Source organism: Odontomachus brunneus, unplaced genomic scaffold (assembly GCF_010583005.1).
Source record: "Odontomachus brunneus isolate Ranch 3 - 2012 unplaced genomic scaffold, Obru_v1 Obru_scaffold_027, whole genome shotgun sequence".
NCBI classification, from domain to species: Eukaryota; Metazoa; Arthropoda; class Insecta; order Hymenoptera; family Formicidae; genus Odontomachus; species Odontomachus brunneus.
Genome location: NW_022639477.1, coordinates 2,554,370 through 2,577,319, shown reverse-complemented (window position 1 = coordinate 2,577,319; position 22,950 = coordinate 2,554,370). Strand labels below are relative to the sequence as shown.

General features: G+C 46.0%; 1 protein-coding gene across 15 annotated transcripts in view; it reads right to left on the bottom strand.

The window, feature by feature from the left end:
• Positions 1-22,950, bottom strand: part of LOC116842723 (mRNA decay activator protein ZFP36L3-like) — a 442,334-nt gene that overhangs the window by 25,360 nt on the left and 394,024 nt on the right. For 13 of the 15 annotated variants that reach the window (XM_032812326.1, XM_032812324.1, XM_032812325.1 and 10 more), the window contains 3 exons: positions 10,657-10,827; positions 9,124-9,204; positions 6,964-7,149 (listed from right to left, as the gene is read on the bottom strand). In XM_032812326.1, the coding sequence (XP_032668217.1) occupies positions 6,964-7,149; positions 9,124-9,204; positions 10,657-10,716 (327 nt within the window). In that variant the 5' untranslated portion in view covers positions 10,717-10,827. The remainder of the gene's footprint in view (positions 1-6,963; positions 7,150-9,123; positions 9,205-10,656; positions 10,828-22,950) is intronic. The other 2 variants (XM_032812323.1, XM_032812335.1) reach the window with 1 other exon arrangement.

The following is a 22,950-nucleotide window of genomic DNA, read 5'->3' as shown; positions in this document are numbered from 1 at the left end:
TATATATATATATATATATATATATATATATATATATATATATATATATATATATATATATATATATATATATATATATATATATGTAAACAGGCAGCAAGCAATTAATTCAAAGAGCATTAATGACACATCGTCCGGGGGAGATCTTGCGATCTTTCTTTCTCGCAGGTGCAGGGGTCAAAAGGGAAGTGAGGGAGGCGTCAAGATGGCCAGACGGGATGAGTTTACGAGAAAAATGAACGCGAACTTCAATGTCGTCGTCGATAATGTGGAGAGGAGTATTAGCGACGAATATATAAAACGGAGAGTACATATCCTCGCGAGATGATGATGCGCAAAGATTACGCGAATGACAGCCGATCACTTAGCACAATCCCGATCGAGTATCTCGTTCTCGTATACGCAAGAGACTATTTCTCGTTACAAGCGGAGTGTGCACTACGAAAAAAGACCGTATTCTCAAACAGAAGAGGAGAAAATAAACAAGTCAGAGTGAGTACCAGTTCTGGGCATACGTAATTCGCGCAAGTTCGTTCAACCAAAAGAGCAAAGGCAACGGAAGAAATAAAAATTAATAAAAAAGAAAGAGAAAAACCAGTAGAACAAATGAAAAAGTAAGTAAGGAAAATACAAGAAGACTAAGGTAAGACATACAAAGCACACAAAAACTTTCTGGTCAGTGAACTCGTAAGAATACAATAAACAGTCTGTGCATCGTTTTCAGTTTCAATTATATTTCTTTTATTTGAATTCATCATCAATAAATTTCACGTGACCCGAACTCAGCGCAAGTCATCGTATATAGTACATCACAAATAGGTATTGTTATGATTACTAATTATCATCGTTATTGTATGTTACCAAATATTATAATAAATATTACTGTAAGACCAATCGTAGTTAGTTAATAAATCGATTGTATATCTCTCCGACTTCTCTATCTGCAATATTTAATTAAACGACATTACATTGCGTATATTCCTTACTCTTTTCGTAAACGTTCCCTTTACTTAATACGTAAATATGTGAAATCGGTCATGTACTATCTCGGATGAGGGATAAAGAGAGAGAGAGAGAGAGAGAGAGAGAGAAAAAGAGAGAGAAAGAGAGAGAGAAAGTGTGTATGTGTATGTGTGTGTTATCGTTTTCTCACTATAGTGACGAACGATGAGAGAGAATGACAGAGGAAGGAAAGGAAGTCTGGGCTTAGGGTCGGTGCAAGGACTCGATGTATATGTATGTGTGTGTGTGTGTTTATGTGTGTGTGTGTACGATGAGGACTGTAAAACTGATAAAAAGGAAAAAGAATAAAGAAGAAAAATGTCGATATTCGCGTTATCGCTAATTCGCACCTGAAATAAATAACTGTCCGTTTTTCGTCCAGGCTGGAAATTTGGTCGCGAGCGCAAATTAACCGGTTAATCTCGGCCGTATTCGCGAGCGGTCGGTCGAACTTGTAGCTATCGATTCGCTTAGACATAACGTATGCTCGGAGAAAGGGAGACACCGTGACGCGCGTAGTGCCTTGGAAAGTTTGCGGTCCAGGAAGTCGCGATATAGTCGGAACTGCTGCAGGTGAATTGAAATAAGTGCGACGAGTTTACATTGTTTCCTTTCTTCACCTTCGGCATCTGCGCCACGCGCACGCGCGCGCGCGCGCTACCGGTTTCTTTTTCTGCGCGCGATACAAAATACAATTAATTAATTTATTAACCTACCTACTATGTACACATATCACTATGTGCGTATGCATGGATGGACCGGCGCGTGTAAGCGTCATGTATCTGTATATGATTCTGCATACGTACATAAATTTCGATCTCCCCGGACGCCGCGGAGAGCGTCCGCGTTTGCAAAAGTCACGTTGTGCTTGCGCGACGACTCTCGCGAGGAGCAGCCCGCGCGAGAGCCCGTCTTTCTCGTTCGTGAGTTGTTCGTCGGTGCCTCGCGATTGAAACGCAACATCACGCCGATGATCGCGCGATGACGAGAACAATCGTCGGAATAATAATCACATACACAGACACGACGTACTACAGGCACGTAAATAAGAAAACCGATCGAATTGAATTGATGCACGGCTGTACGTTAAGTCATCCTCGATTCCACTCCTTCTTCTTCCTCTCCGAATTCGCTTGTCAAACGAAAACGACTGCGGATATATTTGAAATTTCAATGCGCCTTGATCGCCATCCTTCGCCATCGTTGCCTTCGACTACGCGGGAAACGCGTTAACACTAAAACGCTTGAATCCATTGTATCGTTAATTTATCTGATATTTTTCGTAAACTCTTCTCTTCGTTGCCAGTAAAATCTGAACGGTGCTTTTAACCCGTGCTTTGAAGGAATTACCTGACATTGATGATCAAATATCTCGAAAACAGAATATCTCGATTTCGCCCTTGCGGCTTGCATTTTTCAACTTTCCTTCTTTTTTCTTGCAAGCACTCCTAACCAGTTCTTATCTATGATTTTGAAACATCCTGCATTAAAGGATCAGTTATCACTTTCCTTTTGCAAACAAAAAAGAGGTTCTGCAAGTAGACGTAGAAAATTCAGGCGTTCTAATGTCAACCCTCTCGTTTCCAAATTACCTCTAAATATTGAGAGAGACATTTAAATGTATTCTTACTCTCTTACATTTAGCGCTCAATAATTTAACAATACGATTTATTTTAATTCGTGAAATTACTTTGTAAGTTTCTCCTTAATTCGTTGCGCTATTCGATTACACTGGGCGTCGAGAGAGTCGAATCGCGACGTAACTGCTACGTTCCGCGAGAAAGCTCACCCTCTTGAAAATAAAAGAGATATTCCTTTTCATTCTTCTTTTTTTTTTCAATTTGAATATCCCCATTTCGACTGCGCGCGATATCGTGCCGGGAACGAACGAATCGAATTCGTACTCGTCTACGACAAGTAGTCCGTTATCCGTGAGAAGTATCCGCCGAGGAACGAGCCGCCGAGGGATCGAGACGAGTTTTATCGCGCCGATAACCACGACGCCGCTATCTCGATTTTACTCATTTCCCCACCTCGCGCAAAAACTGCCTCGCGGAAAGCTGCCCCGTGAAAACTGCCTCGCGAAACTTGTTAATTCCGCGAGTGCCGCCGGGCGAAAGGGGAAACGGCGGGGTGCCAGAGTACGAGGGGATGAAGGGCACGGGGGGAGGGGTAGAAGAGGGCGCGACGGCGGCTCCGGGGAAATCTGCGAACTCGCGCATTAGAAAACTCCGGGGTTGTAGCATGCGGACGCGAAAGTTTCGCGAGGCGATCTTGTTATTGTTTCCGAAACGTTTCTCGCGCTCTGTGCGAGCGGAGCCCGCGTGCCGAAGGCCGAAGCAATATTACACGATGGTATCCCGAATCTTTGCCGAGCGCGCTTCACGAAGACCGCATCGTAATTCCGGAAAGCTTCGTTCCCGCTTTTCCCCCTTTTTTGCCCTCTTTTTTCCCCGCGAAGCATTGGTAGCAGTACGATAGTAGTCGTGTTATCGCGCTACATTAGCCTATGCTTTTATTTCTAGGGTATCTCTGCGTGTGTAACACGTATATCTATGTGAAATAATTAATTCGAGAAACGCCCGGTGGAAGCAGCCGAATCGGCGGTGCGACCGCCGAAAAAGTCCTTGTACGAAGTGACGGGTCATCCTCGAGAGGCGGAAGATAAGGCATGACGCGTCTACATCGTTTACATCGTTCGGTGACGACGTTTCGACTGACCCGCGGGAATCAACGACGTGCGAGCTCAAGTGGCCATTCAAATACCTTTCGTATTTCGAAAGTGCCGTCATGTGACATTCGCGTAGCGTCCAATCGAGCCGGCATTTTCGCACGTCTGACTGACATCGTCGAATGTACATACAGCCGCGTGACATTCCACGTAGAGCTAAGCAAACGCGGACATCCAGTCTCTCCGCGGGGAGCGAGAGTAAAGTCCAACAGGCGGCTGTTCGCGATGATCAACATCGACAGTCGGGCGAACGTCGATAAACGATATAAATTCCAACGGGTCTCCGTTTTAAGAAGAATCGAAACGCGACGGCGCGGCTACGCGAACATGACTCGCCGAATTCAACAAGTCGCACGTCGGTCCGTCCACCTGCTCGCGTCGGATCCCTCTGCTTCCACCGGCCGGTCATATATCCTGCTCTTTAAACGCTAATCGCAATTAATCATCACGTGTTTGTCGTTGCCTTCATAGCTTATATCTGTGACTCTTACGAATTTACAATCCTCCCCGATACTTTTAGATCTCTGTGTCGCTCGCGATCTCTAGGAATCTATCTCTACGTGCAGTACCTTAAATTAGTCTCTTTGTCGCCGCAGGTCCATCGCCTCTCGCGTCGCGTTTCATTTCCCTTCGCCGCCTCTTCGCACTACAAAATATACGCGCGCGAATCGTCTTCTCTCTGCGGCTATTCCCGATTTTTCGCGCGTTCTCCGCGCGATTTCTCTTTCCGGCCGAGAACGTCGAGGTTGACCTGCTTCGTCTCCGTTAGTCACAATTCATCGGACGTGCTCAACACATTCGCCATTACATTAATCGTTAATTACTCGCCGCCATGTCGAGCGATCAATCGCCGTTGCGAACCACCTCGGATCGACGTGGATGAATCGCGGCACGAAACGCGGCATCTCGTTCGCTAGTCAACGACTACGGTCTGCGCTAATTTCAACGCTACTCGTCCCACTAATGCTAACCTACGCATCCCTCTTCTCACGATCGAGCACATTAGCGTAATCGAGTGAGCGTATAGATATATATATATATATATATATATATATATATATATATATATATATATATATATGTGTGTATATATATATATGTATATATATATATATATGTATATAGCGCTTTTGTAACCCTAACTAGAGACACTCCAAGTTACTGCCCACTACTCTCGTTGTGGTTGCCGTGCTCGTCGCGTCGCACGACGAATTCGCCCGATTTCCAGCCCAGGATCTATCGATACCAGTCACCATCGATCACCGCCACGTGTGTCGGGCGACGTACGTAAAGCCGTACGGCTCGCGTAATCAGATCGCCTTACGAGTCCACGCGGCGTAAATTACTGTAATTAACCGACGCGCGCACACGAGCACGAGCGCGCGCGCGTCCTAACCCGCCTGCGAAATCAGGATATTCCTGGTGTCCGCTGCAATTTCATCCGTTGTCGTCGTTACGCTCTAATCACCGCGGGCGTTCCGTTACGCCCCGCTTGATTAATCCACCCGACGCGCTACGCTATCCGTGATAGAGAGAGAGAGAGAGAGAGAGAGAGAAAGAGAAAAAAAAACCATCCAGAAAGGACGTAATAGATAGGGAGAGAAAATCACGAACGGAAAAAAAGACGAGAAAGAGTAGAATAAAGAAAAAATAGGGTGTGAGAGGTGAGGTGAGAGGAGGACAACGAAAACCGAACCGAAAAGACGAAAGGAAGTGACCACACCGTCGGCGCGACGTCGATCCACCTCGTCTCGAACGTCCGCACGCCGTCGTACCGTATACGTGCTACGGCGTCGTCGTACCGATTCGAAACTCCACAAGATCGAGATATATATATATATATATATATATATATATATATATATATATAGATATATATATATATATATAGATATATATATATATATATAGATATATATATATATATATAGATATATATATATATATATAGATATATATATATATATATAGATATATATATATATATATAGATATATATATATATATATAGATATATATATATATATATAGATATATATATATATATATAGATATATATATATATATATAGATATATATATATATATATAGATATATATATATATATATAGATATATATATATATATATAGATATATATATATATATATAGATATATATATATATATATAGATATATATATATATATATAGATATATATATATATATATAGATATATATATATATATATAGATATATATATATATATATAGATATATATATATATATATAGATATATATATATATATATAGATATATATATATATATATAGATATATATATATATATATAGATATATATATATATATATAGATATATATATATATATATAGATATATATATATATATATAGATATATATATATATATATAGATATATATATATATATATAGATATATATATATATATATAGATATATATATATATATATAGATATATATATATATATATAGATATATATATATATATATAGATATATATATATATATATAGATATATATATATATATATAGATATATATATATATATATAGATATATATATATATATATAGATATATATATATATATATAGATATATATATATATATATAGATATATATATATATATATAGATATATATATATATATATAGATATATATATATATATATAGATATATATATATATATATAGATATATATATATATATATAGATATATATATATATATATAGATATATATATATATATATAGATATATATATATATATATAGATATATATATATATATATAGATATATATATATATATATAGATATATATATATATATATAGATATATATATATATATACATATATATATATATGCATATATATATATATGTATATATATGTATATATCTCTCTAGTAATACGCGTGAACGTAAATGAGGTTGTGTAAGGGATGATGGTGGGCATGGGGATTGTGCAAGGGGGTGCACAGGGACGTCGTGGTGATGGTGGTGGGGGACGGCGGATGATTGACAGATTGCATCGTGGATACGGGCGACACCTGATTGGGGGGACCGGCCGGCACTTGGTACACGGTATTGGGCGCGGCCATCGGGCACCTTGAGGCCCCGGCTGCGCCGTGTTGGGCCCCATGCTGTTGTTGTTGTTGTTGCTGTTGTTGTTGTTGTTGTTGTTGTTGAATGTAGTTTGGTGGTAGACATACCTCGAGGCGGTCGGTACGCGGCATCTTCTGCGGCATCGCCACCGTCTGCGGCACCACGCCGAGCGGACTGCCGACGCCCGTCGGGTCTGCCGGGCCCATTATCGCCGGCATTATCGGGCTGGGCGCGAAGTACGGGCTGTACGTATTGCCAACCTGCGGCATACCGGTCAGGTACGGATTCGTCGCCTGCGAAAAACACACCCCGGAAGGTATCCAGGTAACACAGATTAGAATACACCTGCCCCCAACCTTCGCTCCGCGCGACCCGTGTCTAGGATCGCGCGCACCGCGACACGCGCTTTCCCCCGATATACTATACGGACGCGAACTTTACACCCCGTGACTTTATACGCCGTATCGCGCCGTAGAGGAGTAACCTGGCGGTCGCGCAGACGGAAAGCACGTGAGGCGCGTCTCATGCCGGAAGGAAAAGAATCCTCTCGCCAAACGCGGTTTGTCTCTCGAGTTGACGAGCTCGTAGCGAGCTCTCGGCGACCAAGAGCCGACATGGCGTTTCCTATATACACGCCACCCAGTGCCAAATGCTCTGTATACCTCGCTCTGTAATCCACTGTCTCCGGGCTATCCACGTAAATTCCGCTCCGAGGTGCATCAAGGCTTCGCGAGCAACGCTCCCTCCGGCGTTTATTAACTTTCAGACGTATACATCGTCACGGATTGCGAGGCTTCCGCCGGGCTCACTTCAATTTCGGCTGAATAAGCGCGGCACCGTTAATGTCGGCGTGTAATAACAGCGCGCAATAGAGGAAGATTACGAATTAACGTATTGCCAAAGGGAATTACCGCGTGGCGATTTGCGGCTAATTGATATTTACTCGCGAAAGTACGCGCTCCGGATTGAATGCGCTGACTCGGCCGTAAAATAGTCGGTTGATTCGCGCGTCCGAAGCTGCATCCGACAAGTAGTATCTTCGATATCATCTCGTTTATAACTCAAAAGATATTGACACCCGTGTAATCCACCGGAACGGACAGTGACTTCCTCGGGGGAGATTCGCGCGATAATGACGCGGCAAGGCGAAGCCGCGGCCTCGTAAGCTTGAGAAACGAGCTGCGGCTTGCTCGTTCGCGAGAATCCGCAAAGAAAAGGGCGCCTTGTTTGCGAGCCTCGCGAAGCCTTAATCGTTCCTTTTTCGCTTCTCTCGTGCTTTTCGCTACCCCACCCGCGACCGCTTTTCACGACAAGCGTACGTTCCCACACGAAGCGTTCGGTTTTGCAGCGAGAGCTGACTCCCAGAAGCGAAGGCAGGTAATTTCAAGCGCATTCGAACGAGCCGAACGCTCCTTCCTTCTTCACAAGGGTCTCTGCTACTACTCTGGGAGCTTTCGTTGTTGTAAACAAGCTTTCGGAAGCGTGGCCAGGTAATCGCTCAAAAATGTTAGGTCGGTACACCGCGGTATTCACGACGGAGAACAACGACGCCTGCCAATTTCTCGGGCTATCGGGAGACGAGAGTTTCGTTCCTCGCGAGAACGATCGCGAGGATGGTCTCGCGCGGGACCGACAATTTCCACTTTCGAGATTGCCAAGCCTCGCGTCCCTCTTCTTCCTCGTGTCTTTGACTCTCGTGTGAGCTTCATTTCTCAATTACGTTTGAATGCGACTGTTCTCGCGCCCGGGATATTGTCCATCAATGCGACAACGAAGAAAAATATTTCCAAGACAAACACTCGCCGCTTCGAGAGCCAAAGGACGCGCAGATTTCACACGGCCGCAGTACTACATGCTTTTCTCTACTACGGGAAAACTCGAAAGAACGTGTACAGACAAAAATCTTTAATCTTCAATAAACAAACGGAAACACCTCGTGTGAAGCATGCAAATCAAAGTTACTCGACTCACTGTGCGGCGCGCTCTTGAAATCAACTTAAGCTCTCGTACGAACGCTTACTAATTACAGGCTTATCGCTTTCATTGGTTGCAGTGGACGTGAATCTTCGCTCTGAGACTCGTATCGACGCGCGAAAGATACGCGCACACCGCGCAGTGGCAACGCGTACACACATTGATCATTGTACGACCGTCGCAACGTCCGTCAACGTTGGCGACCAGCGTGCAATCATTCACGTCCACTGCGAGCCAGCGTGGTGTTGAATTAACTAAAAAATTAGTGGAAGCCAACCAAAACCAGGAGTTACCATAAAGGCGTGGGTAGCGAGAAGTTGCTGCTGGATTTGCTGTTGAAGGTGATGGTGTGGTGCCGGAGGTGCCGTTGCCTCCTGTTCACCAATGACGTAATTGGAGAACACACCAACAATCAACCACAACCACGTGAGCCACAGCGGCAAACATAGGGGACAGACAGGCAGTCATACGAGTAGTATAGGGTTCGATGTCACGTAGCAACGACTATGAATGTATGTCATGAATAAAAAAAAAAAGAAAAAAAAGAAGAAGAACGAACGAGGAGGGCAGACGTTAATGACGAGCCTCGACTTTTAATCACCGCGCCGATTGCAAAATGGAAAGTGACGAGGAGAGACCTCGAAGCGCGTGCCGATCATGCGTTTTGTCGGCTTCGTGCACGCGCTTACACGGGGGATTTCGAAAGAGAAAGACAGAGAGAGAGAGAGAGAGAGAAACATAAAAACAAAAAAAAAAACACGGAGAAGTTTCGTCGGTCGTCGCAGATTTTTCTATTTGGGTCGATCGAAAGCATCCGCCGACGACGAGTGCCTCTCACCAGCGAGGCACGCGATGTCGCGTGAAATTTTGACGAGCCGACGAAACTTGCACCCGCTTGCCCCCGACGCCTCTCCCTATCGGCCGTTTGAAAGTTCGGCGTCTCGGCTGTGCTGTGCCTCGCCCGTAATTAACGAGCCTCCCGTCGAATGATAAGTACGAACAATACGAAGAATGTTTGCGGTGAGAAATCTAACGTGTCTGCGTCAGGGGCTCTTAACCCGCGATTCATGAGTGGGCGAAAGTGCCCGCGAATGTGTTCTCATTGGACTTATAATTGAAAAGTAACTTGTTTGTAATTAAAAAAGAAAAAGAAATAATAATAAACAAAGGGAAATAACGAGACATTAGAGTTTCACGAGAGAGGCCGTGACATAAAGTGACAAGGTTAAGAACCGCTGATCCGCATTGAGAGAGCGTATCGAAGTGACTCGATTCTGCAAAATTGACTGTCTATCGAGAGTATATGGATCAAACGGGTTTCTCCGGGAAATAGGGATGACACTGACCAAGAACATGCGGCGTGCTAAACTTCGAAATTCCTCAAGACTTGATCTCTCGGTGCAATGCCCGCGAGAAGGAACGCACGTAAATATGGACGGCGAAGTGCTTACTGCGCGCGCTTGCACGCACGACGACTCGAGAGAGTCCTGCCGGCGGCAGGCAAAGCTTGCAGAGTGTTTCGACTTGAAAGTAACGCGCGAGCTTTGCACACGCGAACGCGGCTTCTTCCAATGCGAATCTCCCACTTCTCGAGTTGATCTTAATACCAAGAGAAAAAGCTTAGTACACCGCGCCGTCGATAATCTACGCAGCGTCGCCTGCCGAGAAACGTAATCTAGTGTAGGTGGGCAGGTAGAATAACCCTCGACTAAACACAGACAAAAATTCAGACCTCTCGATCGTGATAAGAGACAGTGTATGTGTGTGTGAATGTGTCGACAGCAGAAAGACGTGGTGCAACGATCGTGTTAATTTGTCGGACATACCACTGCTGGTACCTGGCCAGGCACGAGAGGCTGACCCGGCGTGAGGCCCATCTGCTGCATCAACGCATTTTTCAATGCTAGGTGGTTGCGACCGTTTATCAGGAGTTGATCCTTCAGATGTTGCGGAGGATGGAAATACTTGCACGGTGGCTTCTCCCGATTACATCGACCCTGAAACATAAACGGGCAAAGTGTTCAAAGTCGCTCGTTGTTTTTCGCGTGTGTCAATTTCGCGGATTCCACGTACCACTGCATCGCAATTTACGAATTAGAGATTATACCGCGGTGACATTTTAAAATTAGAAAAGACCGAGTCAAGTGAGCCCAAAGGTTATACCGTTTTGTTTATGTACTTATCATGAAAGAATGATAATGGAGAAGGAATCGTTCCCTTTAGGACATAAATATTTTTCCTATGTTAAAAGTATTCCTAAAAAGTACATTTTGCGATCTCTTTGCCATTGTTGCTTTCGCAATAAACACACAAACAAACCAGACTTGACTCGGTCTCCCCTATTTTACGATTATTATGATTAATGTAATATATAGATTAATTTTTAAGGAAGTCATTTTCAAGGAAAGTATCGTCTCCTTGGACCGAACCCAGATTAGTAAATTCCATGAATTGAGATCGCCGGGATAATTTTGCGTGTTAAATGTTACTCGTCAAATTTCCCTTCCAACTTGCAACTCATCAATTCACGACTGCGATACCGTTTCAATGAGAACCGTTAAGGGTCGGATGTCGGTGTATAAGTATATTAATGATCACTCCGGAGGCATGGGATCGCAAAATACACCCTCCCAAACTCTGCCGTATCGTCGCGGTCATGATGATCCGTGAGATATCCGATACTCGTAACCACTCGGCAACTACAATAACGCAGATACTAATTTCCTGACGACAACCTCGCTCGCCGATACACCCGCACACTCACGCAGGCGTGCATGCATGCAGCCGGGTGCGGCGTTGTCTTGGGCGAAGCCGCGCGTAACGCGAGCTCCTGTCTACAATTTATCCACAAATGAAACGCACTCGCGTACAAGTGGTTCATAATATAGCTAATATCCGAAAGCCACCCACCGGCATCCACCACCCTCCATATCAGGTTCTCGCTCGCTGCGTCTCTCTCCCTCGCACGACCTCACTCTCCTGGTAACTTGGGTGTTGGGACGAAGTGTAACGCGGTTTACGGGGTAAGTTGCGGGCGCAAGGCCGGAATACGGAAGTGGCGCGAAGGCGGGAAGGTGGTGGGAGCGTCGTCGAGAGCTCGGAGCGCGTCGGAAAGACAGAGACCCGAGGCGAGGAAGCGAAAGGCGGAGCAAGTGAGGAAGGTGAAAGGCAGACGGGGTGAGACGAGACGAGGCGAAGTGAGGCGAGGTCGCGCTCGGTGTCGCGGTGGTACTAATTAGACCTTAACAATATTAGTTCAGGTAAGACGTCTATATATACATACATATGTACATATGTATATGTATAGGACCGGAGGGTAGCCACCGTCAGCCGCCCGTGCTTTCTTACGGAAATCCAGTGGCTTTCGGTAATAGCGGCTTGCGAGCGTAAACTCCGTCAGACAGGGGTTGCGGCCGCTACGTGGCTGAGAATAAGAGGAGATGGAGAAGGAAGGAGCGGCGGTCGTGTCGGTGGTGACGGTGGGACGAGCGCTCAAATATCGCCTAATTAAGCACATTCGAGAGTTTCGAGGAATAATGTGTAGGTACGCAGGGCACGAGAAAGTTTCGACCCATCGAGAGGAAATGCTCCGCCCTCTTCATCGTCTTCGTCGTCATCGTCGTCGACCTCTCGGCGCGCCCGTCGTCGCGCTCCACGGGAGCCGACCTCTCGTTGACACGAGGCGGTTTAAGCACGACTAATTGCGTGAGACAAGATTCCCGTTCGTACGACGCGTGTCGTGCGATCGCGTGCAACGCCGGGCTCTCGAGTGGATGACGTTTGTTTCTCCTAGGTTGCTTTGTCTCTCTCTCTCTCTCTCTCTCTCTCTCTCTCTTTTCTTTCTCTCTGCTCTCTTTCTCGACCGACTGTTCCACTTTTATTTTCCGTTTAATGAAGAACCGGTCGCAGTAGTTCTTTAAGCCAGCCGAGTGATTCGTAAAGTTTCCCCGTGTAAACTTTGAGCATTGAGAGGAAAGATACCTTAGAAATGTAGAGAACTAGAAAGAGAAGATCCAACGCGAACAACGGAGTTTCCACGCGGACGAGGGATAATTTATCGAGGGCAAAATAACGAACAATGTTTCAGAAAAGTTAAACACATCCGGCGAGAATTCGGAAGATCGCGACGGTCTTCCGGACTTTGTGCAATTAACTCGCTCCTCGAACTCTTGTTATCGCCACTTATTACCTCGATTGCGCGCTCGATATCGCGGCTGGTAAACTCCCCGCAGCGGAGACTACAAAGTACGCCAGGCAGGAGAGCGTCATAATGACGCAAATAAATATAATTTCGGAATATTTAAGTCGACGTGCATTCTAGACGGTGTTAACTGGTGGGCGCAATATTAAAGTTGATTTAAGGGGTCTACTGATAAGAAACAGCGTTCTCCGGGGAGCCGTGCGAAATGCTCCCCCTCTAATTTTAATGAAACTTTAATGATATTTAGAGGATCTCCGGAGAGAGACGGGTAACCCCGTAAATCTCGCACATAATGACGTAATATCTCAGAGATCTTTTAACGGCCGGATTGTTTCATCCTTAAACGGGTTTAACTTTAATGCCAGGGCAAATCCAAATATGCCGCCGAGATTAACGAACACCTACAATCGTTACGCTTCTCTCATTTCTCCGCGATGCCGATATTGAATTCTCCTATCGCATTGTACTCGTTCCTCGGATCGATGAACGTGTTTGTATAGCGTGTAGAGCTCATGAAATTGGACATAAAAGTTCTCTTTGCAAATAACCATGACCATTATTACTTTACTTCGCGACCCACAGTAACAATATTAATCTCGTCATTGTTACGATAGACGAGACCAGACGAGGAAAGAAATCTGAACGATTTTACGAATAAAAGAGTCAGCGTGTTCCTCGCATAAGTATGCGTATTCTAATTGATCACGACGCTAGACTCTTTCAAATTAACAGAAAAAGAGCGATAAATGCGCGGGAGAGTGTTCCAAAGAGACTGCTTTTGACTTCATGTCATTACGTCGACTCATAAGCGAGTAACAGCCGTTTAAAGCCGTAGCACCGACGTCAGTCTTCGGTGTTAGCGCTAACGCTAGAGTTCCTCAAGTTGAAGTTAGAACACCGTTCGCCATTTGTAGGGAGGAAACTAGTGAGAGAGGAACTGTAGCGTGCTCCGCCATTTCAGTCTTAGAGCTTATCTCTCGCTTCTGCTGGAGTTTCTTTCTCACTCCTATTCACGTCATTTCTAAAAATGACAGATAGGATGAGGACTCAGGAATAATCATGTTTTGCCCTAATTCTGACTAAAGGAACTCTGGTTATCACCAGATTGAGGTTCCTATCTATTGTCGTGCTGGTGCATTATATTTTCATACTATGTTCTTCTAAAAGATAAATGAACCACCACGTAGTCGCAGCGAGCAAATAGCTGAAATACTATCTGAGACGCTGAATGAAGATAGCGACTGACCATTTCAGGACCGTCAATTTCATAAGATTTGCAGAATTGTCTCCCTAATTTCTGAAAACTTCTTTTTGAAACTAGTTTCTATCGTTGTAATTATAATAATACAAAGATATTGGGACAGCGTAGATATAAAACAAAAAGATGATATAGAAATAACACGCGTAAAAGAGTTCAGTTTCATAAATTAAAGAGAGTCCAGCAAGTCTCATGAAGGTTGACGGTCTGAGCGCAGGGTGCGAGGTTGCTATTGGTCTATGTTCTTTTAAAATGAGATGAGTGGCCGAAGCGACAGTGTAACCAAAGCGACGGTACTTGTCTGGACCTGAAATAGGAACAGCGAGCCGCGTGCGAGGCATCGCTCACTAAAGTAACGTCTAGGAATGTGGCGCCACTATGATCCACGTGTAAACAAACACGTATGCTAGCCAGCTGCAACACGCCGATCGATCGAATCCGATACAAACGTCGATAACTTCACTTGTAGATGTCGTAGCGACTTGAAACAAAAACCATTGGAAAGGAGGAATTACGCGCATCTGATGGACGTGAAATCGTTCTTTCTGTGAAATAAGAACCAAATAACATAATTATCGGCTTTTGCGTTAAAGTGGACGTTAGTCTATGTTAAAAACTAACAGGAAGCTTTGGTTTGGATTTGAAATACGATACGTTGATTTAATGTTTTTCACGTGTATAAAGTGCAATTTCAAAGAAAAGCAAAATAATAATGGGAACTCTGATTCAAATATAAAGGATAGTAATGTGAAAAACGAAAGGTAGCGATGAGTGATAACACGGAATAATAACGTTAAACTGAAAAGTTTATCAGCTTCTGTTTTTTACTTCATGTTAGGCACGGGAGACGGAGAGATGCACCAGCCAATGAGAGGCGCACCAAGAAGACTTCGTAACTATGAAGTTAATGGCCCGTGAAGAGCCCGTGATGTCCCGAAGCTGCCATAAAAGCGGAACATACTCGACATTTTAGACAAACGATACAACTTACGACACTGATGCGCGCGTGAGAACGTTTGAGAACTTACAACGCTATCACGGGAACGATCGTTTTTTTCGTGCTTTTGTAGTTGTACGAGCATAAACCCGATAGTGGATGTAAACCTGACGCGCGGGACAATAATGAACGATATTCGATTTCACGTTTATCCTCTTAGGTGAATGGCCCGCCATAAGGCGACGGCGGCGCGCAAGACAGGCTTTAGTATTTTTACATTGTCGATCCGGAGACGGTATTAACCTTATTACGTCGTAAGACGACATGATGAAGAACCTCTGAGCCATGCGCCAACGAGATTCTACTTGCTTCGTGGGACTAATCTTACGCAATCTAGACAAACGCGGCTTAACTTCGCTCTGATGCTCGCACACCCGAAAATCTGCCTGTGGAAACATTCGATATGTTCGCCTAAATAGTCTTACATCGGATTTACTTTATACGTGTGAACAAAACGTTATCCATTATCCTCGTTACTTTGCGAGTGAATTTCATTGCCGCATCTCACTCGCCAAATAATACTTTAATGAATTGAAACAATTATTATCGAAATAACTTTCATGACTTTTTTTTCTACAAATGCAAGCGCATATGATACGTACGTTCCGCGCAGAAAATTACGATAAAAAACCGAGAGAGAATCAAAACATTTGAATGAAGTGGAATCGTATTAGTGGAAATTCCCATCGAGCGCGGCATGACGAGCGTCAGCGGAACGGAGTTATCAATCGATAACACGCGCGGTAAACAATCCTTGGTCATTCGTTTCTTCACGAAAAAAAAGGAGATTTCTCTGTCGCAGCTAATCATGGTCTGCTGAAAATATATTTGTTGCTGTGCAACTAAAAATTTGCTGCTCGAAACGTTCGCTACTATTGCTACTACATTGGTTTCATAGCTAAATATATATCTGATTGTTATATCTTTAAGTACCCATATCTTACAACGAGATTCAGTTCCACCACACAGATTCTTACTGCCGCAGTTAATTTCTTTTCCCGTGATTAATAACTCATCGGCACGAAACGAACAGGTGTGCCAAGGTCGAAAAAAATACTTCCAGTCCACTCGCACGGGCGCAATGGAGGAACACTCCTAGTACCTTCATTGTTTCGGCCTTCCGGCATTACAAAAGAAACGGCGCCGTGTGGATGGGTGGGTGGGAGAAAAGGGGGGAGGGAGGCGGTCGGAGGCTCGAGAGACCGACTCAATTACAGTCGCTGAGCGACGCGATAATTGGGATCAAGATTGATTGTCTTCCTTCCTTTCGCACTGACCTCCCACGAATACAAGTTATACGGACGTGCATTTCCTTTTTTCTCCGTCTCACATAAATAAACCGGAGACGCCGGTGCGAAAGACAAAATGCGATTCGTCTGGACGACGACTGGAGTGTGTGTGTACGGATCTAACGGAGAATATTTGCTTTGCGATCAAATCTAGCATGAAATAAACTCGTAAATCTCGGTAATTGCGGTACCGCACAGGACGAAATTGAAATAAATCAATCTACGTTAAGGATTATATATTGCCGTTAAACACCGAAGAAAGAAAGCGTTTGAATTACGACAGAAAAATAAATAAATGCAGGACCGACTCCCTTCGGGATCCCACTCGAACCACCTCGAAATTATGTTACGCCAATATCCATCGGTTATGGTCCTGTCACGTAATCCTTATCCATGCGATTGCAAGAGTCCGACCCCGTTTAACGAATTACGGACTTATGCACGGTGACGAGATTTCCGGTCGCGCTTTGAGCTAGCTCGGAAAGCGCGAAATAGTATGCCCTTCGCCGTCGTTAAAAGAGCGCTGTCCATTCGCCCTGCGCAACATAAAAAATTTTATCGGTATCAACGCTCGACACGGTATTACGAGGTCCGCGTATAAAAGAGCGACGAGCAGGACAGTAAACCGCGCGATAATAATTCGTCGTTGCGCGAAAGCACTCGGATCGCTTTCTCCATCCAGGTGCGCGACGCAAGGGAGAGGTGAGCGCGCGAAGGGCAGAAAGAGAAAGAGAAAAGAAAAATCTGCACGGAAACATTCGCGAAAATGACTCGACGACTAAAGCCGTAAGAGAGAGAAAAAACGAAAGGGTGGCGGTGGAAAACGGGAGGGAGGGGGGGGCGGGAATTCTGTGGGATGGAAGGTGCTCACTTCATGGCGGCAGGAGGTCGATGTCGAGCAACCTTTTTCACCTCGATAAAGCCCTGTCGTCGAAGGTGGCCGACGAACACGATCCTTCAGACCCGGGCTAACCCCGTTTTATAACCTCTCACCCATCTCCTGGCGTCGCTGCTTCCTCGCCACCCGCACCCTCCCACCGTTGCCATCGTCGCAACCCCGCGATCTCGCACGGAGCACGGGAGCACGCCGAAAGGAAAAGAACGCGTCTTTGCTGCTGAAACGAGCATCGCAGACAGGATGATAGAGAAAAACTAGGGGATGGGAAGAGAGAAAGAGAGCGCGCGTAGAGAGAAAGAAGTCGGGAAGGATGAGACGGGCTTGCGAGGGGGACGAGAGAGGGAGAGAGGGTGTCGACGACGGTGGATGGCACACACCCGTCGAGCCGTCGTTGCAAGGGCTGCAGGACGGGCGAGCGAGATTACTAGGATTTGCGCGTAGATTTGCATATCGATTTTCCTGGCGGAACAGTGTCGTATGGCGGCGAGCCGGCACACGATTTGCCTTAATTTCGCCGCGGGAGGTATCTACGACATTAGCCCGGTGGCTGCAGCTTAAGCGCGGCTGTTTCACGGCACGGTGATGCCGTTTCGGATCGCGCGGCTCGAAATTACCGCCGGTAACTCTCGCAAGAATCGAGGAAGAAACAGCGGCGAGGGATGAAACGGCCGTCTACGCCAGGCGCTAAGAAGAAGGGTGGGATTCTTCAGAGAGGGAAATAGCGTCTAGCTTGTCAGGTCACAGCTTTGATTTCCCTAACAAAAGTGGAGGAGAAACGTGCCACGAAGATAAACTTTCGCGATTAAAAGTCATTGCATACTCACACAGGCAGGCGCGCGTTTCACATGAAAACGAATCGAAACAGTTTTAACGAAAAACCGATGTAGATAATAACGTTACGAAGCGAGCGGAATGGAAAAATGAAAACAGATTGGTGGCCAAAGTCTCTTCGTTAATTGGCTTTGAAGAGGGAGAGACAGGGGCCAAGAATAATCGCATATAACGCCGCGCGCGCACGCCGTGTAAACTAGTTCTGTGCAAGACATCTTAACTGCTCGCTTATTCCGCAATACCCTTTCGCAAGAGCTAGTAATCGGATCAACGACGAAAGGGGCACCGACGAAGAAGGAAAAGGAGGAGGAGAAGAAGAAGAAGAAGAAGATATCGGGACAGGACCGTAACCGGCGGATATTGGCGTGATGATAGGCCAGATTGAGAGGAACTTTGTTATCTGGATCACTTAGAGGAGAGGAAAAACGTGGCGTTGTTCTCCGATCGAATTTACGGTATCTAAACACTACGTATCGCGCACATAGACTATGTTGATGACGTCCTTCCAAGATAATCGCGAAAGCCTCTTTTGCAGAGTATCTCCCGTATTTACGGATCAAATATCACACTCACGTTGTGCCCTCCGCTTTCGCGAGAAACGGTAGACAATAATGAGTTGGCGAAAGAATAATCCATCTCCTTGAATGCCAAGAAACTTTCTCCGTACGGAGGTACTCGTTCCGAGTGGTTTCGCACGGCGCGACCTCGCCACGCGCGGTTTATGTATCGGCCGCCCACGCTTCACCTTAATTCCAGGGTAAGAATCCAGGGGAACTCGACGAGTAAGCGGCGCGCATCAAAATTCGCCAGAGCTGGAAGTAGCCGGCGAAAGCCGATTGCGGGCGGCGCAAAAAAGCTCGCGCTTCACCGGGGGAAGCGAGTTTTAGCGGGATTTCGCGTTGCGGAAGATAGACAACAACTGCATACTACCTATATATATATATATCGCCGGCGCGGGGTGAGCGACGAGGGCCGAGAGAGGGTCAGGCCGGACGAACCCCCGGCGAAAGAGTTGATGACGCGGTCGGACGGTGGAGAAGAGGGACCGGGTGAGGTCGAAGTGGACTTCCATACGTGCTCTCCACTCGGGTTTGTCACGCTCCGATTCCAGGGCTTTGCGGTCGCGACCGCCATCGACTACCCCCTGCGCGCTTACACCCCACTCGAAGCGTCCCCTTGCTCGTTCGAGCCGCCCCCTTACTCCGCGGCTCGCAGCCGTCAACCACCTCGGGACGCTCCTCTGTCTTGTCGCTCTCACGGACGATGTGTTTTAGCTAAGACGAGCCGGCCGGTTAATTCGAAAAGTGGTGGCTTCTCTTTCTCTACGTGCGCTTCTCCGCGAGCCAGGAAACGCGCGCGCGCGCGCGCGTTCCAGCAGCTTCTCACCCTCGCGACCACCACCGTCTTGGAGAACAGCAGCCGGATGTCGAGAGAAAGCCGGACCAAATGACATTAGGGGTCTCGTTTCATTACGGCGACGGACGTGAAAGCACAGCTGAGTCAGTGGCTATACCCCCGGTGTGTAAAAGGAAGTCCGTTTTCCTCCCTTTGTTTTTTACTTCTTCGCCCTTCTCCTCGTCGTCGTCGTCATCCTAGTGCTCCCCTCCCGGCTTCTCCTCTCTGTTTCTCCTCTCGGAGATCTTTACGGCGCTACAGAGCAATCTTCTTTTTGTTTCGAACATTTTCATTATATCCTTCTTTGTTGTGATCTCGGCGTTTGTGCCGGACGAAGAGACAAACGGAGAACCCGCCCGGTTCTCGAGACAACATCGATATCGCGCGCTAGGAACTTCTCTAAAGTACACAAGACGCCCCGGAAGTCGCGTATTTTCTCGAGGCTACGGATACTGGGCGGCCATTTCAGTGCAGATGATATCGATATAAGTCTCAATTACGAATTACGTGAGTTGAACGGACAGATTGAATTTTCGTTGAAACGCGCATCTCTCGTTCGCGGTGTCAAGCGGAAACGCGGCGCTTATTCACGTCCTTTCCATCTATCAAAACTTGCTACAATTTTCAACTTCTTCTTTCATTCGACGTCTCCGTGACGCCAAGTGCGAGAAGATGCGATCCACTTCCTGCACAGTGGTAAAACATATCGCGACGTGAAGAAGCCAAGGAGGAAGAGAGACGGGGCGGCACAAACAAATTAACAAATTAAAAGGACACCGACCGACTCCTCTCCGACGCGGTCGTTTAATTTAACGATGTCCGCGCGCCTCGCAATGCGCGACAGCATTTCGCAGTTGCGAAGTTCTATTTCCGAGACGCGGCGCGACGACTAACGACGTGGCATTATTAACGGCGCTCTCTCGCTACGACGGAACGCCTCTCGGCTAAATTGGTGGACAACGCACGAGCGAGCGTCTTCTACACGGGACAAATTTCGCCGGCGCGTCGTCGCCGTCACCTCTCTAAAGCTAGCAGGAGCAAATCAGCAGAATCAAGCCGGGCCTACTACATTATTTCTTACCCATTTTGAACTAATTTATACAACCAAAAAAGAATTTTGTATCTCGTATCATTTTGGAGAAAACAGTAACGCTGCTAGCTTAATATTAAAAAACATACGAAAAAAAAGAAATAAAAACGAGTACATAAATAGAAAGGTCCGAATTTGTACTAAATTTGTACCATCAAAAGAAGTACTTTGCGCCATTAAAAAAACAATAATTGCGCTGTCAGTTTAACATTAAGTCAGCGGGAGCATATAACGAAAAAAGAAAAGGCCTGAATTTGTACTAATTTGTACCATCAAAAAAGTTATGTACTTGTTTTTTCGTATGATCCTGTTAGTTTAATATTAAGCTAGCAGCTCCATTGTTTTTTTGAAAAACAACAGGTACAACAGCTTCTTTTAGTGGCATAAATTGGTATAAAATGGATACCTAATAATGCAGTAGGTCCGATTTGATTCTGACTTGGTCCTGCTAGCTTTAGAGAGGTGTCGAGTCAGCGTCACGCGCAACAGCGTCGTGTACCGACGCGCGCTTATACGGTACATATTAATGCTGTAAAAGTTAATCCCGATACCCGGACGATCCTTTATGTAGATCACGAACTCTATTAGAGTCGAGCCAGTCTCGACGCCGCCTATATTAGTTTCAGGCCCCCCGCTTAGAACGCGACGTCGCAAGGCGCCCCGGGAAGCTCTGACGAAATTCTTCGAGAAACTCGTGCACCTTACACGTACGCCATTGCTTCGGCTGGCATTACACGCCAGGACGTAATAATAAAGGCACTCGATTGGCATATGAAGTGCGTTACGGAGACTGGAGTTAGTGAGCAAGCGCGAGACGTCTAATCTGCTTCGCGGAGGCGTACAACGCGGCCGTCTGCATTCGAAATATTTCCACTCCACGGAGCGATCGCTCTTGCCTCTCGATCGTGCACGACTTCAAAACAGAGCAATTATCGCAATTGCTAACCTCCTTCTTCGTGGCTTTGTCGCGTCTCGTCATCGTTGTCCGGATGACTTGTTATTGGCTCGGCTTGCAGCCGTCACGATCGCGGCTTCGCACGAATATTTCGATAGAAATCCCCATTCCACCGGCGCAGAACGTTGGAATTCATCTCCACGTGAAACACGCGAATCAGTTATTTATTTGAAAAAATATGTACACGACTCGCTTTTCCAAATCCAAACCGTTCTCCACAAGCTGGGCAAAGAGGAGATGCGCGTCGACGGAGATCGCGCGTGTTTCTTCAACTGTAAACCGCGCAGAGTCATTGATTGTTCCAATTATCAAAGTGATAATGATATTATTTCGACATCGGCTAATCCAATTGAGAATAATGAAATTGTGTAACCGTGCAATTCAGTGCGCGCGCGCGAACGCCGTGACACATCGTGTGACAGGCGATCGCCGTTTCGACACGTCAATATCGGCGCGCGATTATAAATACTAATTAAGAGCGCAGGCGAATCTTGATGGGCAGCTGTTACGGTTGCAATTGCATTGGAAATGTCATTGCGTCGGGACGGCCGATGAAGAACGCGCGTGGGAACGCGTACCAGCGCGACGGGTAATATCACGCGTTTGCGTGTAATTGAAATTCAAACGAAAAGCGTAGAAATCGCGCTGGCTCCCGCAACTCCGCCCGCGCCGCGGGAGAAACAAAGTTCGATCGATCGTTTTTTATGCGCGTAATCGGATTTCCCCGTCTGCCTCCTCATCCTTCTCCGCCACCACGTCCACAACCCACATGGTGCGTTGGTGCTAATATTTACGATTTACTATCGCGTTACCGCGTGTCGAGAGGCTCGCGACGGGAATACCGTTTCAACATTCCCGCGGCTTTTTATTTTCCGTTTTCCGCACGCATGTGCGTTGAGTAGCTCGTGCGTCACGGCAAATAATAACTGATACGAAATTCAAAAAGCTCGGAAACGCCGATACCGCGGGTGTACCTCATGAAATTCGAACGCGTGCAGGAGTCCGTACACCAAAATAATGCACCCGTAATGGCGGCACAACCGGGAAAGCAAAATAAAGAATACCTGAAATATAAATGCTTGATCGATCGAAACCACGTGCGCGCACATAAATAAATCCTACTAAAATTCGATTACGTATTGACGCGATTTTACCGTCAACCTCTCTCTCTCTCTCTCTCTCTCTCTCTCTCTCTCTCTCTCTCTC